Source organism: Drosophila subpulchrella, chromosome X (genome assembly GCF_014743375.2).
Source record: "Drosophila subpulchrella strain 33 F10 #4 breed RU33 chromosome X, RU_Dsub_v1.1 Primary Assembly, whole genome shotgun sequence".
In the NCBI taxonomy this organism is placed as follows: Eukaryota; Metazoa; Arthropoda; class Insecta; order Diptera; family Drosophilidae; genus Drosophila; species Drosophila subpulchrella.
In genome coordinates this window covers 15045304-15069618 of record NC_050613.1, presented here as the reverse complement: position 1 = coordinate 15069618, position 24315 = coordinate 15045304, and the positions used below count along the sequence as shown (strand labels likewise).

General features: G+C 35.7%; 1 protein-coding gene across 3 annotated transcripts in view; it reads right to left on the bottom strand.

Annotated features, from left to right (window-relative positions):
• The window catches only part of LOC119556679 (putative uncharacterized protein DDB_G0271606), an 80387-nt gene that overhangs the window by 33214 nt on the left and 22858 nt on the right, over positions 1–24315 (bottom strand). Inside the window, exon 1 of one of the 3 annotated variants that reach the window (XM_037869047.1) lies at positions 23160–23283. The exons of the other annotated variants lie outside the window; for them this stretch is intronic. Within the exon in view, the coding sequence (XP_037724975.1) occupies positions 23160–23228 (69 nt within the window). The 5' untranslated portion in view covers positions 23229–23283. Of the gene's footprint in view, positions 1–23159; positions 23284–24315 lie in introns of those variants that run through there. 3 annotated transcript variants of the gene reach the window in all.

Here is a 24315-nt window from a genome sequence, read left to right as displayed (position 1 = left end):
AAAAAGAATGCCACAGACGCGTCCAAATTATTAGAACTACAATTTGGGATGTTTCAATAATGTAAAATATGCGATCCGTACATAACATTTTCAAAAAACAAATTTTAAAAGATGAATAATACTATAAAAAAAATTCATTATTTATAAGAAACTCGATGTTATTTATTATGTTAAAGTTCTGTTAGGCGTTACAACTACAAGCTGTTTAGTTTTGCTTAAAATTATTCTGTATCTAAATATTTTTGTGACCACTGTTGTCGCACCGTTCGTGTGAATCCGGGGGTCTTTTATGGGTTCCATTCTCCGCCGTTTCTTTTGGGAAACAACTTACACAAAAGTTGAGCAAAGCAAATTACGTAGTTGATTTCTCTGCGTTCGACAGCAAATTTTAATAATAACAATACAACTACGCATAAAGTGAGCAAACAGAATAGTGACGCAATACAAAACGTCCACACAAGACATCGGTACACTTAGAGAAATTCACCATTTTTATAAGAAAATTATAGTTTTCTTTGTATCTAACATAAATTATAGAAATCGGTAGTTTGTAGTTTGTAACTTGGAAATAATTACTTAGTGTTTAAAGTAATAAATTTATGTTTCATATTTATAATTGAATTTTTATGTTCAAGTCTTACAGCTTTTCTGTAAGTGTAAATGCACAAATACACCCCAGGTCGAAAAGATGCTGGAGTTTCAGGAGTTGGGGGCATAAATGGGACAGTTGCCGCATCAGTCGGCGATTTTCTTTCTACCACCTTTCTTTCATGACGCATTAAGTAACTGAACAAAGAGGTGGAGGTAACTGGGGATTCAAAAAGATAGTGGGGGAATGCTGTCAATGACGCTTGGACAGGTACAGGAAAAATAGAAGAAATTTAACCAAGACTTCATAAAAAAAAAATGTATTTGAAAATTGAAAGAACTACTAAATAACTTTTTAATTTACACTTCAATATTTATTTATAATATATATATATTTTTGGCTGAGTTTTCATTCTCACTTGGACCTAATAGTCTTGTTTTCCGTATGTCCTTTAACCCTGCAAAAGGGTTCTTTTCTTTCTCCTTTCAGAGGGAGGATTGGAGGACATAATAAAAGAGTGGCCGCTGTGTAGGTTCCCCTGAAAGCCAGGCATACACATACATAAATATAGCCCATGTATTCCGCATTGTCTCGCCACTTTGTATATAAGCATATTTATATGTACCCATATTTGTATCTCAACTCGACAATTGGCCGTTAGTCGTGGGCTGGAACAGAAAAAAAAACAGAAAAAAAATGAAAACAGATTCTCCATATACACACAAAACAAAATAATATCATTTTGTGTGTATATGCACCTCAGACGAGGTCAAATTCGCACGGAATGTTTGTCGAACTAGGGAGGAAAAATAAGTGCTTAAATTGCTTATAGTGGGTGTTTTTGCACCCAATAATTTGGAACGATTTGGAAGGTATTACACATTCAACGATTAATTCAATCTCTTTTAGCGTTGCAAGAAGAAAATGAAACTGGTTATTTTTTAAAGTTATTTTATTTTGACTGGGATAGGTAAAAGGATATTTGATACCCGTTTTAGTACATATTATTGGAAATTCTAAACTTAATTTATATGATCTTCTAAATTTAATACAATTTTTAAGAACATTTAAACAGAGTATGTAAGAACATTTTCTTAGGATAAGAAAAAATTAATATTATTTTGCCGGTCTTTTTCCTGCCTTGTCGACATTACCTCAATGTCATTTCTATCAATGGACTAGAAGTTTCTGAATACGACGACTATTTGGATCTGGGGTTGGGAACTGGAAAAAGGGATGGGAAAAAACCACGTGGACTTAAGGAGAATAAACAACAACGCATAAGAAATAGATTGAAATGCGCAGTATTGTGTAATTATTATTTTATTTTTTTTTTTGATTGGAAAGTGGAACTGGAAATGTAAACCTTGTCGCATTTAATGCGTAATTAACATGTTCCAGACGAAATGGAGATGGCAAGACGGCGACAGAAAGAGATATATGTATAGAGAAAAATGTAATTTTTGCCCTTTTTTCGGGGTTGCAAATTTCGCACGATTCTTTTCAGAGTTTTAGGGCTCACACAAAAGCGGAATCGTTCATTCAATTATTTTCAATGCACACAGAGACCGCAGAAAAACACCGATACAGACGAAGATAGAGACACAGATACATTTTGTATCTGGATACAGAATTTCCGTTTGGGCTCTTGCTTATTTTCCATAATGTTCCATGACGTTTCTCGAATCCTCTCTGAATTTCAATTAGCAAGCAGGTGATGGGTATTGTGGAATAAAAAAATGTGTCTCAATTTGAAATTCCATAGATTTCAATTTTATTGACTCACATTCCATTACATATCCACAAAATATTTGTGTTGTTTTAGTAAACACCAATCTGTTGTGTTTTTTCTAACACGAAAATCCAGAAAAGTACACAAAAATTACATCCTTTTCAATCAAACAACATATAAAATAAATCATATTTTTACACCATGACTATCAATTTCAATTTGCCTAAAATCTTGGTAAACAACAGACCAAAAGGTGTATGCCAACATGGTTATCTTTTTCCCAAAAATACAAACCATTTTGAGTGCATGTGCAATCTTTCAGCAGAACAAATAGTCGAAAATAAAAACGGAACGAAAAAAAATGTATTGCGAAAGCTTACTGAATATACACACACCGAATAAAACTGAACTGAATCACAACGAAAATCCTCGGCAAGCAGGACAGAAGTGGTAAATATGCATGTACATATAGTACATATGGGGTTCTATTCCCCCATAACCATTTCACACATTAATATGGAGAGTGAAAAAAAATAAATGCAACCAAAATGACGCATTAGTTTGGCTAAATAAGCAACAATAAATGCGATATGGATCGGAGTCTATACAATCAAGTATAGAAAAATAGTAAAACATTAAAACAAATCCACATTAAGGAGGATCCTTCATTGGAAAAAGTCTCCAACTTGAGTATTACGATCCAAATAAAAGCCAAAAGAAAATTCGTAAAAACACTTAAAAAAAATATATGTAGCAAACCCTATTATTTCGACCAGCTGTGCTTATAAAACCCCCAGATCTACTATATAATATAGTCTAAAAGGCCACCGAGAGGCGATGTATTGACATTGACATTGAAATGTATTTTTCTGTGTGAATTTATTTGTGCTACCTCCACAATTTTGCACTACAAAAATAGCCATAAGGGTTATGCAAATGGCCAGTGAGATACATATGTATACACATAAGAAAATTGTAATTACATGAGGGGTAGATAAACGAGTCCTTTGGCGTTGTGCCCGATCGAACATGAGGAAATATATTCACGATGGGGTTGGATTTTTAGTGACTCACTTCACGGTTTCACCTCATGATTACCTTATGCGATTGTCATCCAGAGTGTTTCATCATTATGATGAACTCAGCGAAATGATATTTCCTCATTTTCAACACAAGTTGAACTTAAGTTTAGCCAGATTAGTGACTAATGGCGAAAGATCAACAAAAGAATGTGATATACGCACATTTATACATATATCTTTCTTAGTTAGGTGTAGATAAGATCAGATAAGAACTACTAGAATTATTTATCGTGTTGGAAAAATGCAAAAATAGCTGATTATAGTACTTATATATCCAACAATGATCGGAATCTTTTAAAAAGTGTATATATATTTGTATACATATATGTCTATATATATATATATCAATATCTATCGTATCAGTATTATCTTTTCATATATTTATAACTATCGACGGCAGTCCACGTAGTGACGAATGACACATTCGCAAAAGATTTCTGGTTTAACTAAAGACAGTTTAGGCCTTAAGATTCCTCAACTTTTGACATATAACACATTGTTGTAAAAAGTCAAGCTTGATAGTTATTAATCAACAAAAATGGTAACTTTTACCAGTTCAGAACAATTTACTCTGCTTAAGCATTGCATTTTTTATATGTGGACCCGAACTCTATATTAGAGTCATGGAATCATTTAAATTGTTTAACAGTTCCATGCAAGACACTTTAGTTCCACGACTTTTGGAAAAATAGGTCAATTATATGGTTGATGCTTAAAACAAAAACTCCTGATATCAAACAAAAACACCTCTTAACGAGTATACAAAACTACTGATAACAAATTTGGTGACGAAAAATTATTATATATTCAACAAAATAAATACACTTTCTTAAATTTGCACATTCTGCACGCTGCAATAGAAACTTCGTGTGCATGAGCAAATTTAAGGAAGTGTATTTACTTAGTCGAATGTGTAACAATCTTTCCTCACAAAGTTTTAATTATTAGTTTTGTATGTTGAAGGTGCGATCGTCACGACCCTTTACGGCGTTTTGTTATTTATTCTACATATCAAGCAATTTCCGAGATTACCTATTATATATAATTATACATATTTTCATGTTGTTAAAATCAGTTAGTTTTATTAATAAATGTTACTGTTTTTAAATTTTATGAAATAAGCACTATTCCATAAACATTTTGAAATACCAAACAAAAAAAAATAGTATATATTTTCATGTTGTTAAAATCAGCTAGTTTTATAAATAAATTTTACTGTTTTTAAATTCTATGAAATACGCACTATTCCATAAACATTTTGAAATACCATCTGTTGTTGATATTTATTGGTCTTAGTAAAATCGTTGGTGATTTTTTAAGCAATTAGTAACCATTTGTTGTTGCAATTTGAAACTTACATAAAAATCTTTATAAAATAAATAATAAACATCGTCCTCGAGATTGTTGTTGTTGTTCAGTAATTGTTGTTGTAACTGCTGGTTGCTGTTGTTGTTATTATTATTATTATTATTGTTGTAACTATATTGATAACTGTTGTGACAACTATTACTGCTATTATTGTTGTTATTTATTTGATTGTTACACACTAGCAAATGTTGTTGCTGCGGCTGTTGTTGTTGTTGTTGCTGTGGCAATAATAAAAGTTGCTGTTGTTGTTGCTGCTGTTGCACTTGAAATATATGTTGTTGCTGCTGCTGCTGTTGTTGTTGTTGTTGTTGGTGGTGGTGGTGAAGATGGTGATGATGGAAATGTTGTTGATAGCTGGGCGCCTGCAATTGCCAATTTTGCATTGCACACACATGTAGATAAACCCGCTACACATAAATATAATTATATTTTCAACTTTTTTTTGTATCTTATTTTTTAGGTAACTGCCTGCGAGAAAAATGCACAAGAACAAAAATTAGCACACACAGTTATATGGGTTCTTGTTAATATTTTTTTTTTGTTTTTATCGCCTTGGTTTTCTTATTTTTTTATGAAATGTTAAAAATTGTTTGTATTATATTTTGGTTATATTTTATGTTTATTTATTTATTTTATATATTTATGTATATGCAAGTTTTCATATTACTTTCCACTTTTTTTTTTTAATTTTTAATTATACGTATCAATTCTTGATTATATTTATTGATAATATTTATTGATTTTATTTATTTACTGTTGCCTCTCGTTTATTTTCATTGCCTTTTCTTACTTAATATTTTATTGACTTCATTTTGTCTTTATCTGCTTATTTCGATTTTCGCTTCTTATTGTTTCTGGTTTTTATTTATTTTTGTTTGCATATTTAAACTTGAAATGAGCTCAAGGTAAAAAATTTGTATCAACGACCGCAGTGACGTCAACGTCGACGCGACGTCGGCAGAAAAAAACACTTGAAAAAAAAACTCGACCAGCTGTTAAACACTGTTATGCCATATATAACAGATTTGGATGTTTTGCTATCATCAGCCAAAAATAAAGAGAAGCAAAATAGAGAAAACTGATAAGGGACTTTTGCTATTTTTATGCAAGGAATTGCAATTTTTTTTGCTTTTGCTGCTTACTAAGTTAATTACTTTTTTTCATATTAAACATATATGTATTTTGTAATCTTTTGTCAATGTTGTTGTGTATTTATATTTAGCTCGCGCCGCGTGTTTTGTTGTTGTTTTGTTTGTTTTGCTTTTTCGACTGAGGAAAAAAAAAGTAAAGCGAAACGAAACGAAACGATGACGCTCTCTGCCGACGTAGGCAGAATGCACTCACACTCACACACACACACGCATACACTGATAAAATAAAACGAAGAGAATACGCAAAAAAGGCATTGAAACCAAAACAACAAAAAATGTTCGTAGGGCGCAAGCAAGTAAAAAAAAAACAACAAGAAAAAAGCAATGAGTACGAGTACATAAGCCTGTATCTGTGTGTGCAAACACATACACACACACGCACGCACACACGCAAGTGCAAAAACTGTAGCAAAGGCAATAACAAAAATGTTCTAGCATAACTGTTCTACCCCCTACCACTACGCCTACCCCAAACCCCCTCCCCCCACCAGTGGCCCCCTTTTCCTCTCCACCTTCTCTTCTCTTTGCCCTCATCTTCTTCTTCGTCTTCTCTCCTTCGTTTTCCTACCCATTGTTGTTGTTGTTAGGCGGAAATATTGTGTATGCCAAAAAGCAATTGCAATATTTGGACATGGGCGGAAAAGGGGGTGCAAATAGGGGGCAAAATAGAAAAGGGGCGTGAAAATAGGGGAAAGAAACGAGGGGGGCGCATTTTCAATTATTTTATTTCAATATGCCAAATATTGTACAATTAAAAGAATGTTTTATGAAATATTTTGTTTTGTACTCAATTAAAAATTAACATTATCTCGATTTAAGAGTTATAATGATATCATGTCATACAAGGTGTGTGTGTGGCATTATCGAATAATAATTAATGCCCTCGAAATGAGTCAACTCTTACTTTTAGTGATAAATTGCTCATTCATCTCGACTTTTCTTCCGCTGCCTTATACACATTCTTTTCCGATCTTCTCATCGGTTCTTTCTGACTCAACCCATTGTCGCCATCAAAATAAATCAAGAATCTTAAAAAATCGAAAATATTTTTGTTTTTGTTTTCAATTTTTTGGGACTTGTCCTTGGAAAATGCTGTGATTCATATTTTGGGTTTGTTTAAAAATTGTTTATCGAGAAGGTAAATACTCAAATCAAGGAAATATCTTCACCATCTGGTCACACTAAAATGGCCGGTTTAAAAATTGTTTATCGACAAGCTAAATACTCAAAAAAAAGGAAAAAATCTTCCCCATCTGGTCACACTAAAAAGGCTGACTGAAAATTCAAAGCTTTTCATTTTCGAGGAGTTTTTAGGTGCATACGCACAAAAAAATGTATACCTAATTAAACAAGAAATTAGCAACCCCTGAAAGTTTTCCATTTTCGCTGCCTTTCCGCATTTTATTTTTATAAATTAAACAGGCAAACAGCAAAGAGAAAAAAACAATATAAATGTCAAATGGAATTGGGGAAAACGGGGAGCATGTGCAAATGAGTGCATGAATAAATGATGCATAATGGAATGGGGGGAAATTGAGTGGGAAGCAAAGTGCCAAAGAAGAAAAACTTTTTTCTGCTATAATAATATGAGAAACGGAAAGAAAATTTCATATATATATATATATATATATATATATATATATATGTATAGACATATATATGAATACATACAGATGTAGATATGTGTGTCTGAAAATGAAATGGTAAACTGTAGGCATCAGTGTAGCGACTCAAGCCGACTTCAAGACTTGGTCTCTCGGCTATATCGCTCTGTATGTCGAGTATGTATATCAACTCTTGTAGGTATATTTGTCTGAATTCCCCGTATCTGTTTGGCCGCAACAACAACAATCGACTTGTGTACATAATGTGTATCTGTATCTAAACAAGCGACAAGAAAAAAAAAGGAGGCGAAGAGCTTCAACCATTGAACCGGTTGAAGTCATATTTGCCACTGTACAAGTCGGGGCCTAAGAAGAAGAAGAACAGCCCAGCTAGCAACACCACTAAACAAAAAAAAAACACCAGAAACACCAACAACTTCAGAGCGATAAGCCTCGAAATCGTTGACAGCCAGAAGTCTACCCATTAATGCGGTTCACACACTTACTTTTCTACGTAATAATCTAAAGCGGTTTTGGATTAAAAACTGTAAGATATCTTTCGTTATAACACCAAAAAAAAACGTTAAAAAAAACTATAAGCACACAATTTAACATATATCATACCATATCATATCATATCATATCATATCATATCATATCATATCATATAATATCATATAATATCATATAATATCATATAATATCATATCATATAATATCATTTCATATCATATCATATAATATCATATCATATCATATAATATCATATCATCATATCATATCATATCATATAATATCATATAATTCTTCAAAATATTATTCTAAAATGCTATGCTGCTTTTTAAAATCTTTATTAAATGGTGTAAAATGTTTAAGATTTAAGATCATTTCTACATTTAAAAATAAATCAGAATATTATTAATACAAATTGTAATACTCAAAGTTAAAGAAATTGATTTACTCATCTAACTAAACACCAAGTAAACATATAAAAAATATTAACTTCCGCTTTGAATAAGAAAACAAACAAAAAGCTCAGCTAAGAATTAAGAAAAACCACTTGTTTCTATCTAATACGTATCATCATAACCCATTTTAATATCCAACCTTCCACACAACTGACATCTTTAGTTCCTGAACAATAAATAAATTGTTAATTAAATAAAGCAACAGCTCAGTTGTTCTTCGCTTTGACTTCAATAATAAACAGAAAAATTATGTATACACCAGCGAATCGGTGGTTTATGCCTGACATATGTGCTATGTACATGGGTGCGTACGGATATATTGACGCATAAATATATTATGTACACCCCAAATACATGTATATCTTTATGGGTTTGTGTAGATGTACTCTGTGAGGCAGCGACAAATTTCGGTTGTTTGGGTTTTATTATTATTATATTTTCTTTTTTTTTTTTGGTGTCCATCGGTCGCTTGATTAAACCACTCACCCCCAAAAACCACACACCTCTGATAATTTCTCGCTCATTTTGCGCCGAGTTTCGGATTCGAGACGACTTCCAATTCATTCTCGGGGATTCCAATTCGAGTCTCGCCACGAAGGGAGCCCGAAAAAATAATAATATAATGGAAAAAAATATATAAAGAGAGACCAAGTCGGCGACGCAGGCAAAAGACCAAGCATTGAATTTAGTTCAAGCACCAACACTCTCCCCCCCCCCCCTCCCTCTCATTTTTTTTTGGAAACCCCTCTTCTTGCCCCACCCCTTCCCCTTTTTAACGACGCCCCTGTCCCCTTTGTGTGTATCCGGAGTTTTGTGTATTAATTCTAATAAGAAGGAAAAAGCATCTGCAGCAGCAGCAGCTTCGAATAAATGCTTTGAGCTCAACGTACAGTGGTCACTCGGTACCAAGAATGGCAAAACAATGTGTAACATATTTGGTCCTACCACACCTCTAAACAGCTCGAATTCCCAATTGGTTCTAGCTTTATTTAAGTCAAGGCTGGTTTAAAAATAAACTATTTGATATTATTAAAACTGGTTTATATATTTTTAAAACATGTGTAATTAATCGAATTTGTAAGCTTATACGCTTAAACTTTATTAATATTACTTAGAATTTATTAATATTACTTAGAATTTTTATACTTTTTAATAACATTTATCGCTCTTTTCTAAATTTCGTATTATAAATAAATTTAACTTTATATAATTGAATACACAAAACCCCATTTTATATTATGAATGTAATTTTAAACGAGTAATACTATAATATTTTACTTCTTCCTTTTTTTATAAGAACATTTCTGTGTCATTCCTCAATAGCGACTGATCACTGTACAATTGACAGGCCAACTGTGTGCTTGTGGCCTAGCCGACTGTTAGCCGTTTTTTCTTTTCTGTTGAAGTTGAGTCGTTGCTTTGGTGGCTATCTCGTTGGGTTTTAGTCGTACTTCATCTTACTTCTCTTGTTGTTGGCAGACGGTTGACAACAATGCCAATGCACCACCAACAGCCACAGCAACAACAACAGTAACAGCAAAAGAAACAAGAAGTTGGCCCGAGAGCAAGAGCTACTTGGCCATGTTAATTGCGGGGCAATATCAATTTCTGTGTGTGTATCCATCAGATACGCGATTCGCGAGATACTTTTTGCGAGTCGAGATCGCCGAACCGTTATCTTTGGCGCCGAGCAAGAACAGCAACAATAAAAATCGGTGGAAAATACGTGATTTGTTCGAGACATGCTTGCCAGATACAAAGATACACATAGATACTACGCGAGATACAGATACGATTTACATATAAACAATCTTTTTTTGCTCAAAAAAACAAAATAGCACAAAAGTATACACAAAGCACAAGATGATGAAAACGTGGAGGAGGCGGGGTGCGCAATGAAGAATAAAAGTAAAGAAGAGAGGCAAACAACAACAAAAAAGGCAAGCAGAGCTTTGAAACAAAAAAAAAAAAGCATTTTTGCTGCCCATTTTTATCGTGAATTTCGCCACTTCTTGGGGATTTTCCTTTCCTATGCGCAAAGAAAGGGTTTCCTATTCCCCCCTTCAATGTTTGCACAAATTTATTTCATTTTAATTTCCCCCCATTTTTTTTTACCGCCGCAGGGAAAGTGGAAATTAAATTTTCGTCCCTTGTTGTCAGACAAAACATACAGATTTTTCCTTTTCGCCAACAGGAAAATGTTGTATTTAAATTCGAGGGGTATATGCTATTATACATTTTTTGATTCAGTTTAGTGTTATTATTGTGATTCTAGAAATTTAACATTAAACAAGAATGTTTTGTTGTTTTGATTTAGTTTTTTATGTCTTTACATGAGAAGCTCTTCAAATTTATTAACTTGCTTAACCACAATATCTAAAATATGCTTTTCTGTTTCCCTTTTATTCAAGGACATAAAAAAAATACCTTAATGGCAATCCACTAATTTTAGCAAACCTCCAAAACATTTGGCCCACATTTCTGATCTTTCTATGCTTTTTTCCCCTCTTCTTTTCCCATCTATTTGGTCATAATCTATGACCATTTATTTTTTGCTCTGTTCCATTTATTTTTCGCTTTGTTTTGCTTTAGTTTTTCTTTTTTTATATTTAAATTTAAACTTTTTCAAATATTTATTTTCGGCTCGCAACGGCAACTCACAAAAATAACACACATTAACGAAAAAAAAAAATTGGCGGTCTCGATGTTTACACTTGTTTGTCTTGCCTTTTTGGTTTTTCTCTTATTCGCAAGATTGTTTAAACAAAATGCACACTGAAAAAAAAAGCCACACGTATTTGGGATTTGATGTTTTTGTTTATTAATTGGTTTTTACCTTTGTTTTTATGTACATTTTTGATTTATTACTTTTATTTTGTTATAGTTTGGTTTATAATGCTTTTGAGCTTTTATCATGGTATATTACTGATATTTGTTGTTGTTTTTTCGTTACCGTTTTGATTTTGATGGCGTTTGAATTGCGACTGAAACCGAAACTGAATTGATGCTGCTCGCCTCTCCCTCTCTCCGTCTCTCGCTCGTTCTCTGTCTTTGTCTCTGTCTCTCCCGCACCCGCTCCCGCTCCCGTTCCCGCTCCCTATCCATCTCTCTCTCCTCCTCTGCCGACGCCGACTGCGACGCCGGCGTTCGCTTTGCATGCAGCCAAAAGGAGGAGTGAGCGAGAGGGGTGGAGTGGGTGGTGGGATGATGGGTGAGGGGGTGGTGTGGTTGCAAGGGGGGTGGTGGGCATTGGGTAGGTTCTCATTTTGCCTAGCAGCATTTTCAATTTAAACGCACTCTCACACACACCAGCACACAAACACACACACACACACTGGCACACAAGTGCAGCGACGTCAACTTAGCTAAAAACTTCGAAGTGCGTGAGGTACGTCGACTGCGCTGCCCACGCTGACGTCGTGGCCCATTCGCGCACACACAATTTTTTTCGCAAACTTTTTTTTTATGTGTAGGTTCAGGCCAAACAGCAGAGGCTAACAAAATGGAGCCAAACAAAAAAATGTTCCAGTCAAAATTCCTTAAAGAAATTTAAATGTCTATTCGCTTACATCCATTACTTTTTAGGTCATTAGATGTTGCTCTATTTTTAATTTTTTATATATCGATTTGCGTAAGAGCAAATAAAAAATTACTTCGATCTAAACCATAAACGAGGAAAGGATATAATGCAATTATAATATTTTATCAGAATAAGTATTCTGTATATTTACCTAAATTATTTTACATATTTACATATAAAGAAATGTTAGTATTTTAATTTTTAAATTTAAAAAAGTACTAAGGCACGGCTACATTAAAATTTATAGGATTTGTATTTATTTATATTCTGGTTTTAAGACAATTGCAAATTGCCTCCAACCACTTTTTCTAGCTATAGCTACTGGGCCTTAAGCTTGTTATATGATTTTACAGTTGAACTTTCTTTAATATAATTTCTTATAACATTATTTATACTTTTTGTTTTTTTTTATTTCACACAAATCGAGATTCTTATTATTTATATGTTAGTTTACTATTTCGTTGGCTTCAGGTGTGCAACCGAAACCCCCTTCCCTTCCGCACACGTTGTTAAGCCTCCGAACGCGAGGCTTAACTCACTCATTTCGCATCGTTTTCAGTCAGTTTTCGTCGCCAGGTCCGCGGCCTCATCGTGGTTACTCTGCCAACAGAGCTATCCACCTCTTCACTCGCTCTTTAGCACCCCTTTTGGCATCAGTCTTGGCCATATACCCAGATCCACCATCCACATCCACATCCACATCCACATTCACATCCACTTCCACATCCACTTCCCCATCCACCTCATCCATCCATTGGACTCGCTCTTCAGCAAAGAAGCAGAACAAGGTGGCAACAATTGCGTTGCAGCCCAAGGACTGCATAGATACATTCATTCACTCACTCACTCGATATTCACTTGAAATATCGAAGAGGCAGATTACCCGTACATATGTATAAAGGGGGAGAAAACTCTTGTTTATAAATGGTAAATTACCCACGGAATGTGTAACAGGTGCTGCGTGATTTGCACTATTGGAATAGGGATATAACAACTATAATATTAAAAATTATTATTTTTATTACTTTTCATTTTAAAATTTTAAAATAAACCTATCATAAAAATTTGACATACATCTATCATCTTGAAAATTCAATAATATTAACATACATTAAATATCAAAATAAATATCAATCATTCAATATCAATTAAGTATCAAAATATAATATAACGAGTTATATTTTTTTTACTTTCTCTATACATATTTTTCATTTTAAAATTTTAAAATAAACCTATTTTAACATTTTGGCATACATCTATCATCTTGGAAAACTCAATAATATTAACATAATTTAAATATCAAAATAAATATCAATCAATCAATATCAATTATATAACAAAATATATTTTTTCATTTTCTATACATATTTTTCATTTTAAAATTTAAAAAATAAACCTATCTTAACATTGTGGCATACATTCATCTTGGAAAATTCATACATTAAATATAAAAAATTGATTCGAAACACACAAGATCTTTAAAAATCTGATTAAAAATGTTTATGTTTATTGATTTTAAATCGTAATAGGTCTTTTATGTAATAATTATAAACATTTTTTGTATTCGAAAAAACAAATTATTAAAGGCTTATTAATAATATGTATATATTACGTTTTTTTGTGGGCGAAAGAAATAGTTTTTTTAGGTCTATTAATAATATTTATTAAGTTGTTTTCTTGGAAAAACTAAACTTTTGTAGGTATTAATATTTAATAATATTTTTAAAGATTTTTTATAAATACTTTATAATAAATACCATTATACCCCCAAAAAGTAGAGCATTTAAATGGTCTAACAATTAGGAGTTATTAGGTTACAGGAGTTCGGAGAACGGAACACCCGAGTTTTCATCATGCCACTTCAAAGGGTTATTGGAGAAGCAGGCCCACTGTGGCTCTTGTTGAATTTGTTGTTGGTGTTGGTGCTGGCGTTGGTGTGGTTGTTGTTGCTGTTGCTGTTGCTGTTGCTGTTGCTGCTGCTATTTGGCCATCAAGAGCAGCGCAGAGCGACAGACAGAGAAAGGGGAGCTGTTCGCAGGACAGGACACGGGTCGTCCTTTTTGTCGGCCGAGGTCCGGGTCTTTCGCTGCTTTGTTTTAGCCAACAGCCTGTGCCTCTGCCGCTGCTGTTGCTGCTGTTGTTGCTGCTGCCGCTGCTGCTGCTGCTGCTTGTCGATGATGAAGTGGCCGACAACGACAACCACGAGACGACGCAACGACAACAGCAACATCATCAGGGGGCAGGCAGCAGCACGGCAGCACGGCAGCAACGTCGTCGCATCGCAATCGCGGCATGCGTCGTTTTATAGATGGGATTGTGTGTGTATGTATATATCTCGAGACCCCCAAAGCTTGCCCCCATCTTCTTCCCATTCCTCACATCCCAGAAATATATATACACATAGATCTGTGTGTGTTGTGCGCGCGGCGCATAATATTCCGCACGCACATACAACAACAACAAGAAGTACAGCAGCAAGATGCTGCTGCTGTGTGGCAGCAACAACATCAGCAGCAACAACAGCAGCAGCAGCAGCAGCAACAACGGCGGCAACAAGCGCACTTTAAGTGTAGCAAAATGGACTGCAAAACTTGTGTACAGTACTCGTGGCATATGTACACAATATACGAGTGCATACATACATACATGACCAGCCTCCAACCCACCCCCCTCTCGACCCCCTCTCGACCCCTTCCACACTATCCCCCCCCCCCCCCCCCCCCTTCCAATATATACATATATGTGCATGTTCCGGGCACATAGACCAAAATCCCAAAGGGGGGTTACGTACTGCTCAGATTTTCGGAGGCTGGTGTTTCGGCTAATTATAATACCAAGACAGTTCAAAGACGACAGGAAAATGTGGTGGTCTTGTAGGCATATAATTAATACACATATGCTTGTATGTATATTAGGTAATATAAAAATATTACCACCAGTCATCATCAGTTACCATGGGTTAAACCATAAAATGAAATAAATATTAAGATAAAAATTACCATTCAGGCAAATTATCTCACTAATTCAAGATAGAACTAGATAGTACATATCACTAACTCAAAATACTAAACTTAACAAAAAATTGTATCTCAAAATATGCCACTTTGTCTTTAAAATTTTAATAAAACTAAAGCTTTAAATTTATTTAACAAAAATAAAAGACCTTAACCTATGGTCAAAATTAATCATTATGTTTAGGTCAAGAGATTTTTGGTATACATTTTCAATGATAACCTTTTGCACCTGTTTGATATGGAGTATATGCCTGCCCCGCAGGCTGCAGAAAATATAAAGAAAATATGAGGTGCATGTGTATTTATTATTGGGCAACATCATCCAAGGAAATGCAAAGGGCAAAAATCCAATAAAAAAAAAAAAAAAGAAAGGGTTACACCAGCCGGCAGAGTGAGACAGTTGCAGGCCAGAGTGAGGGAGAGGGCAACAGTTGCCAACTGCAGTCAGCCAACAGTAACCAGTTTTGCAATGCTGCTGCTGCAGCAGCAACAGCAACAGCAACGGCAGCAACATCAACGCACAGCAGCAACATCAAGTCGAACAATCGTCAAATACACAAAATCCACTTTGCAAATCATCAGCAATGGCGCTACGGTTCCCGGGTAACAAAAATCCGGGTCCGGGTTCGGGTTCGGGGGCTTGAAAGTCCGGGTCAAAAATGGGTGTGGATCGTGAGAGGGGGCTTTAAAGGGGGGTTGGGGGGTAGGTCTCGTCCATACGCGTGCAACATGCAACTTGAGAGCGTTTCCAGCTCCACATCAGAGACATTTTCCAGTGCAAAAATGAAAATGCAGCAAGAAATTCCTACCGTGTGTTTTCCATGTTCCAGCAAAGTACAACAAAAAAAATAACACACACACAGTACTAGTAAAAAGGAAAGGAAAACACACAGAAATTACACACACACACACACACACACACACAGCTACCACGCCCACTTTGCTACGCCCACGCCTCTGCACCGAATAAAATTGCATTGGAAAATCGGCAAAGTCCCCAGAACTGGAAAATGTCTGCAGCTCCTACATATAGATGTGTGTGTAAGGGGATTTTTTTTATATTTTAAGAGGGGTGGGGGGGTGGTGGTGTTGGTTGAAAGGTAACAACGCCAAAGCTCAAACCGAAAGTAAAGTGAGGTTGAAAAAAAAATAAAAGATAGACAACAACTGGCACACACCGAAAAAGCTTCATAATAAAACGAACGAGTAAATGTGTCAGATAGTTCACAGAAAAACAGTGGGAATAATTGTGTTACAATAATGATGCAGGCCGAAAACCTATTTATAAATGTATCTTACAGATATATTATCCAACAGTTCTTAGGTATATGAGATTTGCATTTTGGAAATATGTAAATATAAAACTTAACAACGATAAAACATTTTTTACCAGTCTAGGTCTATTTAAATAAAGTAGGTATCATCATTTTGGGTCATAATAATAATACATTTACGAACTCAAGTACTAAAACTATCTAAAAATGCATGGTTTTAAAGCTTTACTTTGTTTCTTTATATAACGAAAGAATAAATGAATGAATGTATCTTTATACAGATTCCAATAAGATATTATATATTGAATAATTAATAACTGAATTTCCATGACCCTAAGCCCTTACATAAATTGCCCCTTTCCTAATACATTTGATGAAAAGGTTGGCATTTCCCTGGAAAAAATATTAAATGGCTTTATTTGGCCTGAGGACTGGTAAATGAATTTTTTATGCCTAAATTTGCGACAACACTTTATTTTGCGAGTGCCGTGTCATCCAATTGGAATGAGTGTAAAATACCGCCGCCTTCCATTTAATCAGCGAGTGCCATAACAGAAATTATGGGCCCCGAGAGCTTTAATGCCAAGATGGGGGGGGGGGGATACTGAAGAAAGAGAAAAATGAAGGGGAAATAATTGCTGAAGGAGAATGGAATTACAAAAAAAAAAATAGGAAAAAAAATAGAGAAAACAGGCAAATAATACATACATATTTATAAGGAAATAACGTAAATCTCATAGAAGAAGTAAAGCAAAGTAAATAAATATAAATCAAACACAAAAAAAAAAATAAAAACAAAACAACAAACAAAGAAGATGCCTAAAGTTTGCTCAGAGTTCGCACATCAAACACGCGAACAACTTGCAACAAGTTTGAAGTCGCTGCTAAAAATAAAATCGAAAACCGAGCAGAAAGAGATGTCCCGATTTAGCCCCCTCTCTTTCTGCCCTTTGCTCTTTCTCTCTCTCATATGGTCGGCTCTCTCGCAAGAAGCAAAAAAAAAAATATGTGATACGACAGTGATTACGCGATTTTCCATAATAAATGTTGTGGTAAAGGCGACCTTCCGGTTATGGCAACCTCACCAACACAGACACAGCCCGCCCGAGACTCGACACACACACAAACGCACACCTATGCACTCACCCATGCAAAATACGAACACGAGCACTTGTTCGGATTGCCGACACGAAAAATCAACAACAACACGACGACCTTCGTTGCTCTCTCGGCCTCTCTGCTTGCCCTCTCTGCCCTCCCCTCCATCCACAAACTGCAGACACTCTCTCTAGCGGAAAATGTCGGTAAACAGTGCAACCGGTTTTTTTTTTTGCTCGCACATGGGAAAAAGGAAACATCACGATAAGCACAGTGGGACAAAGTCAAAAAACATAGCATACTTATTGGGGCACTTAAGGAAATGAAATATACACGTGTTTTTTACAGGATATCATAAAAATCTATAGTTTTGCTTATTTAAAATTTAATTCTGAATGTTACTTTAGTGGTAAATCCTTTTAAGATATTTGATTTCTAACCAAGCAGAGTAAATTTTTTCAGTTTTTGGCTTTTTTTCAAAGGGGTTTGTCGCTTACGTTATAATTGATAGGCAGATATCTCAGTAAATAGATGCAATTAGTGTTTGATATTTTGGAAGCAAATGCGGTTGGTAATTATGTACACATTTGGATAAAATAAATGAAAAATGGCGATTACGTTATTTTTTTTAAATAGGGCTCGATATGTACAAATAAAACAAGTTGCTTTAGCTTTAAACAGACATTTTGATATAAACTATTTATATTTCTTCACAGTTAAAAAAAAGTTTTTTTATCGAAGGTGGCGTAATTTTTTAATTTTAAAATAAGCTAACCAAGCCAATAAATGCAAGAATAAACTGCTTACTATGTTCTGTTGTTTTCTATTAATTTAAAATTTAACTACTTTAAAAAAATAAGTAATATTCATTAGAATGTACGAAAGATGTTTTAAATGTGTAACCCCCAAATGGAGAGGTTCTTTGCCCACCGTGCTGTTCCAGCAATGTCGACGCATTTGTTCCGACGAGAGTCGAAGTCCAAGTCCCCAAAGCTTGACTACCTATCTTCACCCCCCCCCCTACCAACCGTTTTCCCCCACCGTTCCACGCCACCCCCCTTGGGTTTGTTGTCGGTGGCCGCCTATGGCTCGTTTTACTAGGCTAATCATGTGTTCTGGTTTTCGGATTTGTGTGAGAGCCTCTGACTTCGCTGCTGTCAGCCCGTGTCTGTGTGGTGTGGTGGTGTAAGTGGACATTGCACTGGTGTTGGTGCTTTTTTGCCGCCGTGTGTTTGAGCATTCACATTCATTCAACGCTCAACCTCAACGGTTGCGTCGCTTTGGGGGCGCGCGCACATTGAATTCAGTTGAGAGCTTTGCAATTTTGTCGGTCCGTTTTACTTTTCGTTTTTGTTGCTTTTGCCGTTTTTCTCGCCGTTTTTTAATACCCATTGAATTGGGCTAGGGGTATATGTTTTATAAATGATACTAGTATTTATGAACATTAACTCATAAATGCGATATACTGATTTTAGTTTATTTTAAATAAATGGTTACTCAGCTGTATCGATATCTTTATTATTTATTTACTGGTGAATCCAGTACTTGGTTATAGAAAAAATAGTTCAAAATAGAAAGAAAAGTTCTCTTGTAATTTTCATAAATAATAATATCGAAATCAATTTAGTACATTTTCGAAAAGGTATCAAAGCTTAGAAATATGTACATGTTCAGCTCAAATTGAAAACAAAAAATAAACTTTGTTTACAAATTTAAAGACAAAAAAAAAAAAAAAATCCACTTTCTATAAGATGACAAAACAAATTTAATAAAATTAGGATGATTTAGAACATAAATTAAAAATAAGATCTATAGAAAAAACAGTACCAAAACTATAAACCAAACTATTAAAAAAACAATAGAAAAATACTCAAATATCGAAAATAAAAGCCTATTATTTTTGATGAAAGTAATATAATTCAAAAGTTTAGAAAGGTTTTTTTAGAGAAAATATTGCTGAAAAATTGATGTTATTTTCTGGGTCATAAGTAATCCCCACTCCAGGGTATCAGCCTATTCGTATCACCGCTGTTTATTTTGCTCTGTGTATAGGAAACATTTCACACGCTGCTTTTTGCCAAGCACTTGACTGTTGAGTGGCGATTGTTGTTGTTGTTCTTGTTTTTTTTGCTGTCGAAAATGTTGGGGTTCGTTGCCGTTGTCGTCGGTATAGCATAGTTTTTGTTGTTGTTCCTGGTGTTCTCTGGTTATATGTATGTATAGTAAAGGTATAGCCCCATTTGGTACTGCTCTGTTGCCAGTTGCTCGCGTGTGTTGTGTGTTATCAACTTCAGTTCAGTTGCTGGCTGCCAGGCGCGACGCTTGCACGTCGTCTGTCTGCCAGAAGTCTGCTGCCCGGGAAATAGTATCGGGTATATGGAGGGGGGGACATAGGGGGACCTACTATACCTCTCACCGGGGTAATCGGTTTGAGTTCATTTTCATTTAAATGGAATTAAATATGGTAAATGGTGAAATCAAGGCGGGCGAGTGAGACAGCAGCTGTCGTTTGTGGTGAGGTTTACAAACATACATACCATATACCCCCCTACATTACATACGTTCATACACCATATTATACACAGAGAGATATAGAGATGTGTTTTGTGTGTGGTGAAGGTGAGTGCGACGACCGACCGGCCGATGCAAAGAATTTCAATTCCAGACCCGTCTGAAATTTTTGCACTCTTTTGAAGAGGCGCATTTGTAATCCATATAATAAATAAATAATTTTTCAAGGGGCAGCCAAAGCAGGCTTTATGGAGATGGGTTTTATGGGTATGGTATGCCGCGCGGTAGTATAGTTAGTAACAGAATCTCATCGAAAATCGAGATTCGATATTCGAGGGAAAGAACAGGCGCCCAGAAAGTGAAGCCAGCGGCCAAAGCAACGAGAAGGGAGAGCAGCGAGAGAGCGAGCGGTTGAAACGGCGAGAGTGGTGGCGCGGAGAGAGGGCAAGACACGCAAAGAGAGTGAGAGCTGGAAAAAATAAAATCGATAAACTTGCCGCTGATAAGCAGACCAAGAAAGAAAGAAAAAAAAAACAACCAGGGAACAGGGTACAAATTAAAACCAGACAAACAACCACCACTGAGAATAGAAATAGGAAGCGACGTTCGTCCACACCGCACGCTGCTGCATCCGTGGCGGATACGTGTTTTCTACCTGACGCGCGCGTCTAACCGCCAATTTAACAGGCAAACAGCGAGAGAGCAGGAGAACCGAAGAGCGAAACGTTGACCGCAACGAAACACTCGCCGGTTGTGGGATGTGGGCCAGCGAGCGAGCGAGATGGGTAGAAACCGGAGAGAAAGATAGATAGTGCAACAGGGTTGCCAAATGTCATCAAACAGATGTTGAGTAACATTAGGATTAAAAACTAAAAAACTTTGTTTTTGTTATACCAAATTTTAAGATTTCTTTCCCAAATAACCAAACAATATTTAATAGGGTATATAATTATTTCACCACTTTAAACTTGACAACCCTAAACCGTCTTTGCACTCACTCCCACGCTTGCACTCTCAGTCGCTTCCTCTCTGTCTCTCTTTCCCCCGCAAACACTGTTATAATTTGCTTGGCAAGTGGTTCCCCCTCTCTCGCTCTGACACCCACATTCCATTCTCTGGCTCTCTCTCTCTGGCAGTGTTTTGGGTTCCGTTAGGGGAACGACGTAAGCTCTTAATGACAAATGTCGGTGGGGAAAATTAAACTCTTTATGTTTCGCTCGAATCGGTATTTTATTTTGTCGGTTTACAACTAATCCCCGCCACGAAAATCGGCTAATATTTGCCTACACCCGATTTATGAGCGATTTCGTATGGTATTTGTTGTATGTCGCAAATGCGAAATACCGGGTGTTAAGAAATCGACAGCAGGCGAATATCTACCGAAAAAATTTCAAAAATTCCACCGAGCAGCGAGTAAAATAACAAACGAAATGATGATAATGATGGGCAATATTTGAAATGGCAATAATTGCAACGCAAATATTCTCTCCATATTCGTAATGAGAAATGAGCAACAACGAAAATGTGTGATTATTGTGTGCGGGTAAGGGAAAGTCGGAAAATGAATACCCATCGAAAGCTCTCATGGATCTTTGTATAAATCATGTTAATTGGCTTGCCAAAAATGACATATTTGTCATCTGTTATGCGGTTAGCTGGCACTTGCTGTCTTCTCCATAAATCAGAAGAGTACAGTGGTAAACGTTTTGGAATTGCAGCAGGTTTACATGAATATTTATAAAATATTTTCGTGTTAACTAACTGTATGCAATTCTTTGCAAAAAATGTTTGTAACTATTTTTAATATACAACTAACAGTTCAAATTGGTCGGTTATATTGCTTTTATAAACCTATCCATCATTTCAAGCATGCTTACAACATTTTTACCAAAAAGAGAGTTGCAATTATGTTCCCATTTTAAACTTAATTTGATTTTTTCTGACTTATTTTTATTTAGTGCCCACTGTACAAGACTAGTTTTATGGACTGTGGGAGCCCGAGTCGCGTTAGGCAAATTAGCGCCCCCAGCGGCCAGTAAAAGCAATCGGCTGCCGCTCTTCTGCGTGTTGCCATCTCGCTCTAGCGCCAAGTCTTTGACAGTGTGTCTGTGTCTTTTTTCTTTTTTTGTTACTTTGTTGCGGTTTTTTGCTTTTTGCTCTACGTTTTACTTTTACGTTTTGGCGTGTCGGCGCGCCGCACGTTTTATGAAATTGGATTCGAAGTAGCTGCTGATAAAAATACCAAAAAAAAAAAAAAGAGATTATTTACGAAGAAAAGGAAAAGGCAAGCGCCGCTGCAATGACGCTGCAGTCTACAGAAAGTAACAGGCGCCCAGCGGCGGCGAAAAACGCCAGACAGCAGCTTGAAAATAGAGAGAGAGAGAGAGAGAATGCGAGAGAAGAAAAATCAGCGAGTGCGAATAACTCTCTCTCTCTTTCGGTCTCTTCTCAACTCGCTGGTTTGGTTCTCTCGCGCATGTTTTGAAACTGCGGGTGCGGGAAAGATACGCAAGATTCTATGTCTAATTATTAATTTCTGGCATAGAAATGAATGGGCTTTTTGTTGTTGGTGTCTTGATTTCATTTGTGGATTTGTCAGTGCAAACAATAAGATACTTCTGGTGATTCGTTTTTAACTCGAAATTAATTGGGAGATTATTATAAAACTGTGTTAACTTTAAGTGATTTCAATTCACATTTAGTGAGGGAAATATGGGACGTTAGGCAGTCAAAAGCTTAATTGAAATATAAAAAAATTTATTTTCAAATTATTTAATTTCATTAAAGGGCTTTCAGTGGGTACACTTTTTAAAAAATAGGTGATACTACTGTTTAAGAACTTGACTTTCCATTAAAATGTTGATTTGATTTTTTAAATAATTTTTTTTTGATTAGTTGGCTATTGTACCCATGTATGAATGTCCATTTTTGGTATTTTTATTGTGATTTGTTATGAATAAATTAGACAATTTTATTGATTAATCGATTGAAATGTACTTTTTCATTTACATAAAATGTTCTTTAAATTCAAATGGTTTCTTATTTGCTGCCAGCCTGAAACTATAAAATTTCCCATTTTACTCTTGTGTTTTTTTTCCCGATAAATGGCCAATAAATATGCATTAAATTCCATTTTAATTGCCTGATTTGTATAGCTATAATTTTTTTTTTTGTAGATATTAGCTCACCGATTTTCCGCCAACAATGCAGGTGCGCTGCAATAGGCCCAAATCGCTGGTATTTCGTTTGCTGCGCATTCTTCGGCTGCTGATTTTTCCTCGCTTTTCGTTTTTATTATTTTCTTCTTTTTTCCACAATTTTCAACAATCGGACACACACATAACACACAAGCTGGTTTTTCACTTGTAGTTACGAATTCGGAGTATGTATGTATGTATTCGTTGTATTCCTTTCTTGTTTGTTTGAATATTTAATCAGAAAACTAAATGAAGTGCACATAAAAAAAAGTAGAAGAACGATTGCCCTTTTTGGGGGTAACAACAATGATAACAAATCCCTCAATTATAAACAAAATACTACTTTATTTTCCACTTTTTATTCGCGACTCTGGTGATTTTTGGGCGTTCTTAGTTGAATTTTTGAGTATTTTTTTTTGTATCTTTACTGCTTTGTTATTTTTCGCTCTCAAAATTCGCGACGCACCGCCGCAGAGATGAAAACCATCACTTCCGGAGGCGCTTCAAGTACTGAGGAATGTAGTAAATACGTGCGTCGGTATTGGTGAGTATCTGTGTGTGTGTTGCCCCAACCCGTGCACGTGTGTGTGTGTGTGTTTGTGTGTGTGCAGCTCTGCCAACGGCGACAGAGGCGTCGGCAGAACGGCGGCGACAGCAATAGAAAAGAAGCCCAAAGCCAAAAGCACAAGAAAGAAGAAAAAAGCACGCTAAATAAAAGGAAAAGCGGGCGGGGTGTGTTGAAAAATAAGGAAAATGTTGGTCGGGGGAAGGGGGGTGGTGATATGGAGAGGCGAAGAAAACGAGGGAAAATTGGGGGCCAGAAGTGGGTAGAAAAGAGAGGGAAAGGACTCTGGTAATACATTTTCTGAACTTTGGTCACAAAATCAGGTTCTAATGTGGGAAAACCGCTGGCCAAACAATGGCGGTTATGAAAATAGGACACCCATTAAGTTCTCTGATACTTGAATATCCTTGATTAACTTGAGATGAACGCCTAAAAGTGTGCTTCGGTTATTTTATTACAAATATTAAACAAGTTCCCTTTAAAATCAAGGAAGTTACAATTTATATTTACCCGCTAATGGCTAAAAACTCCTTGGAAAATAGCCCAATTATAAAGGAAAGCCGGTAAATTGTATAATTCTAA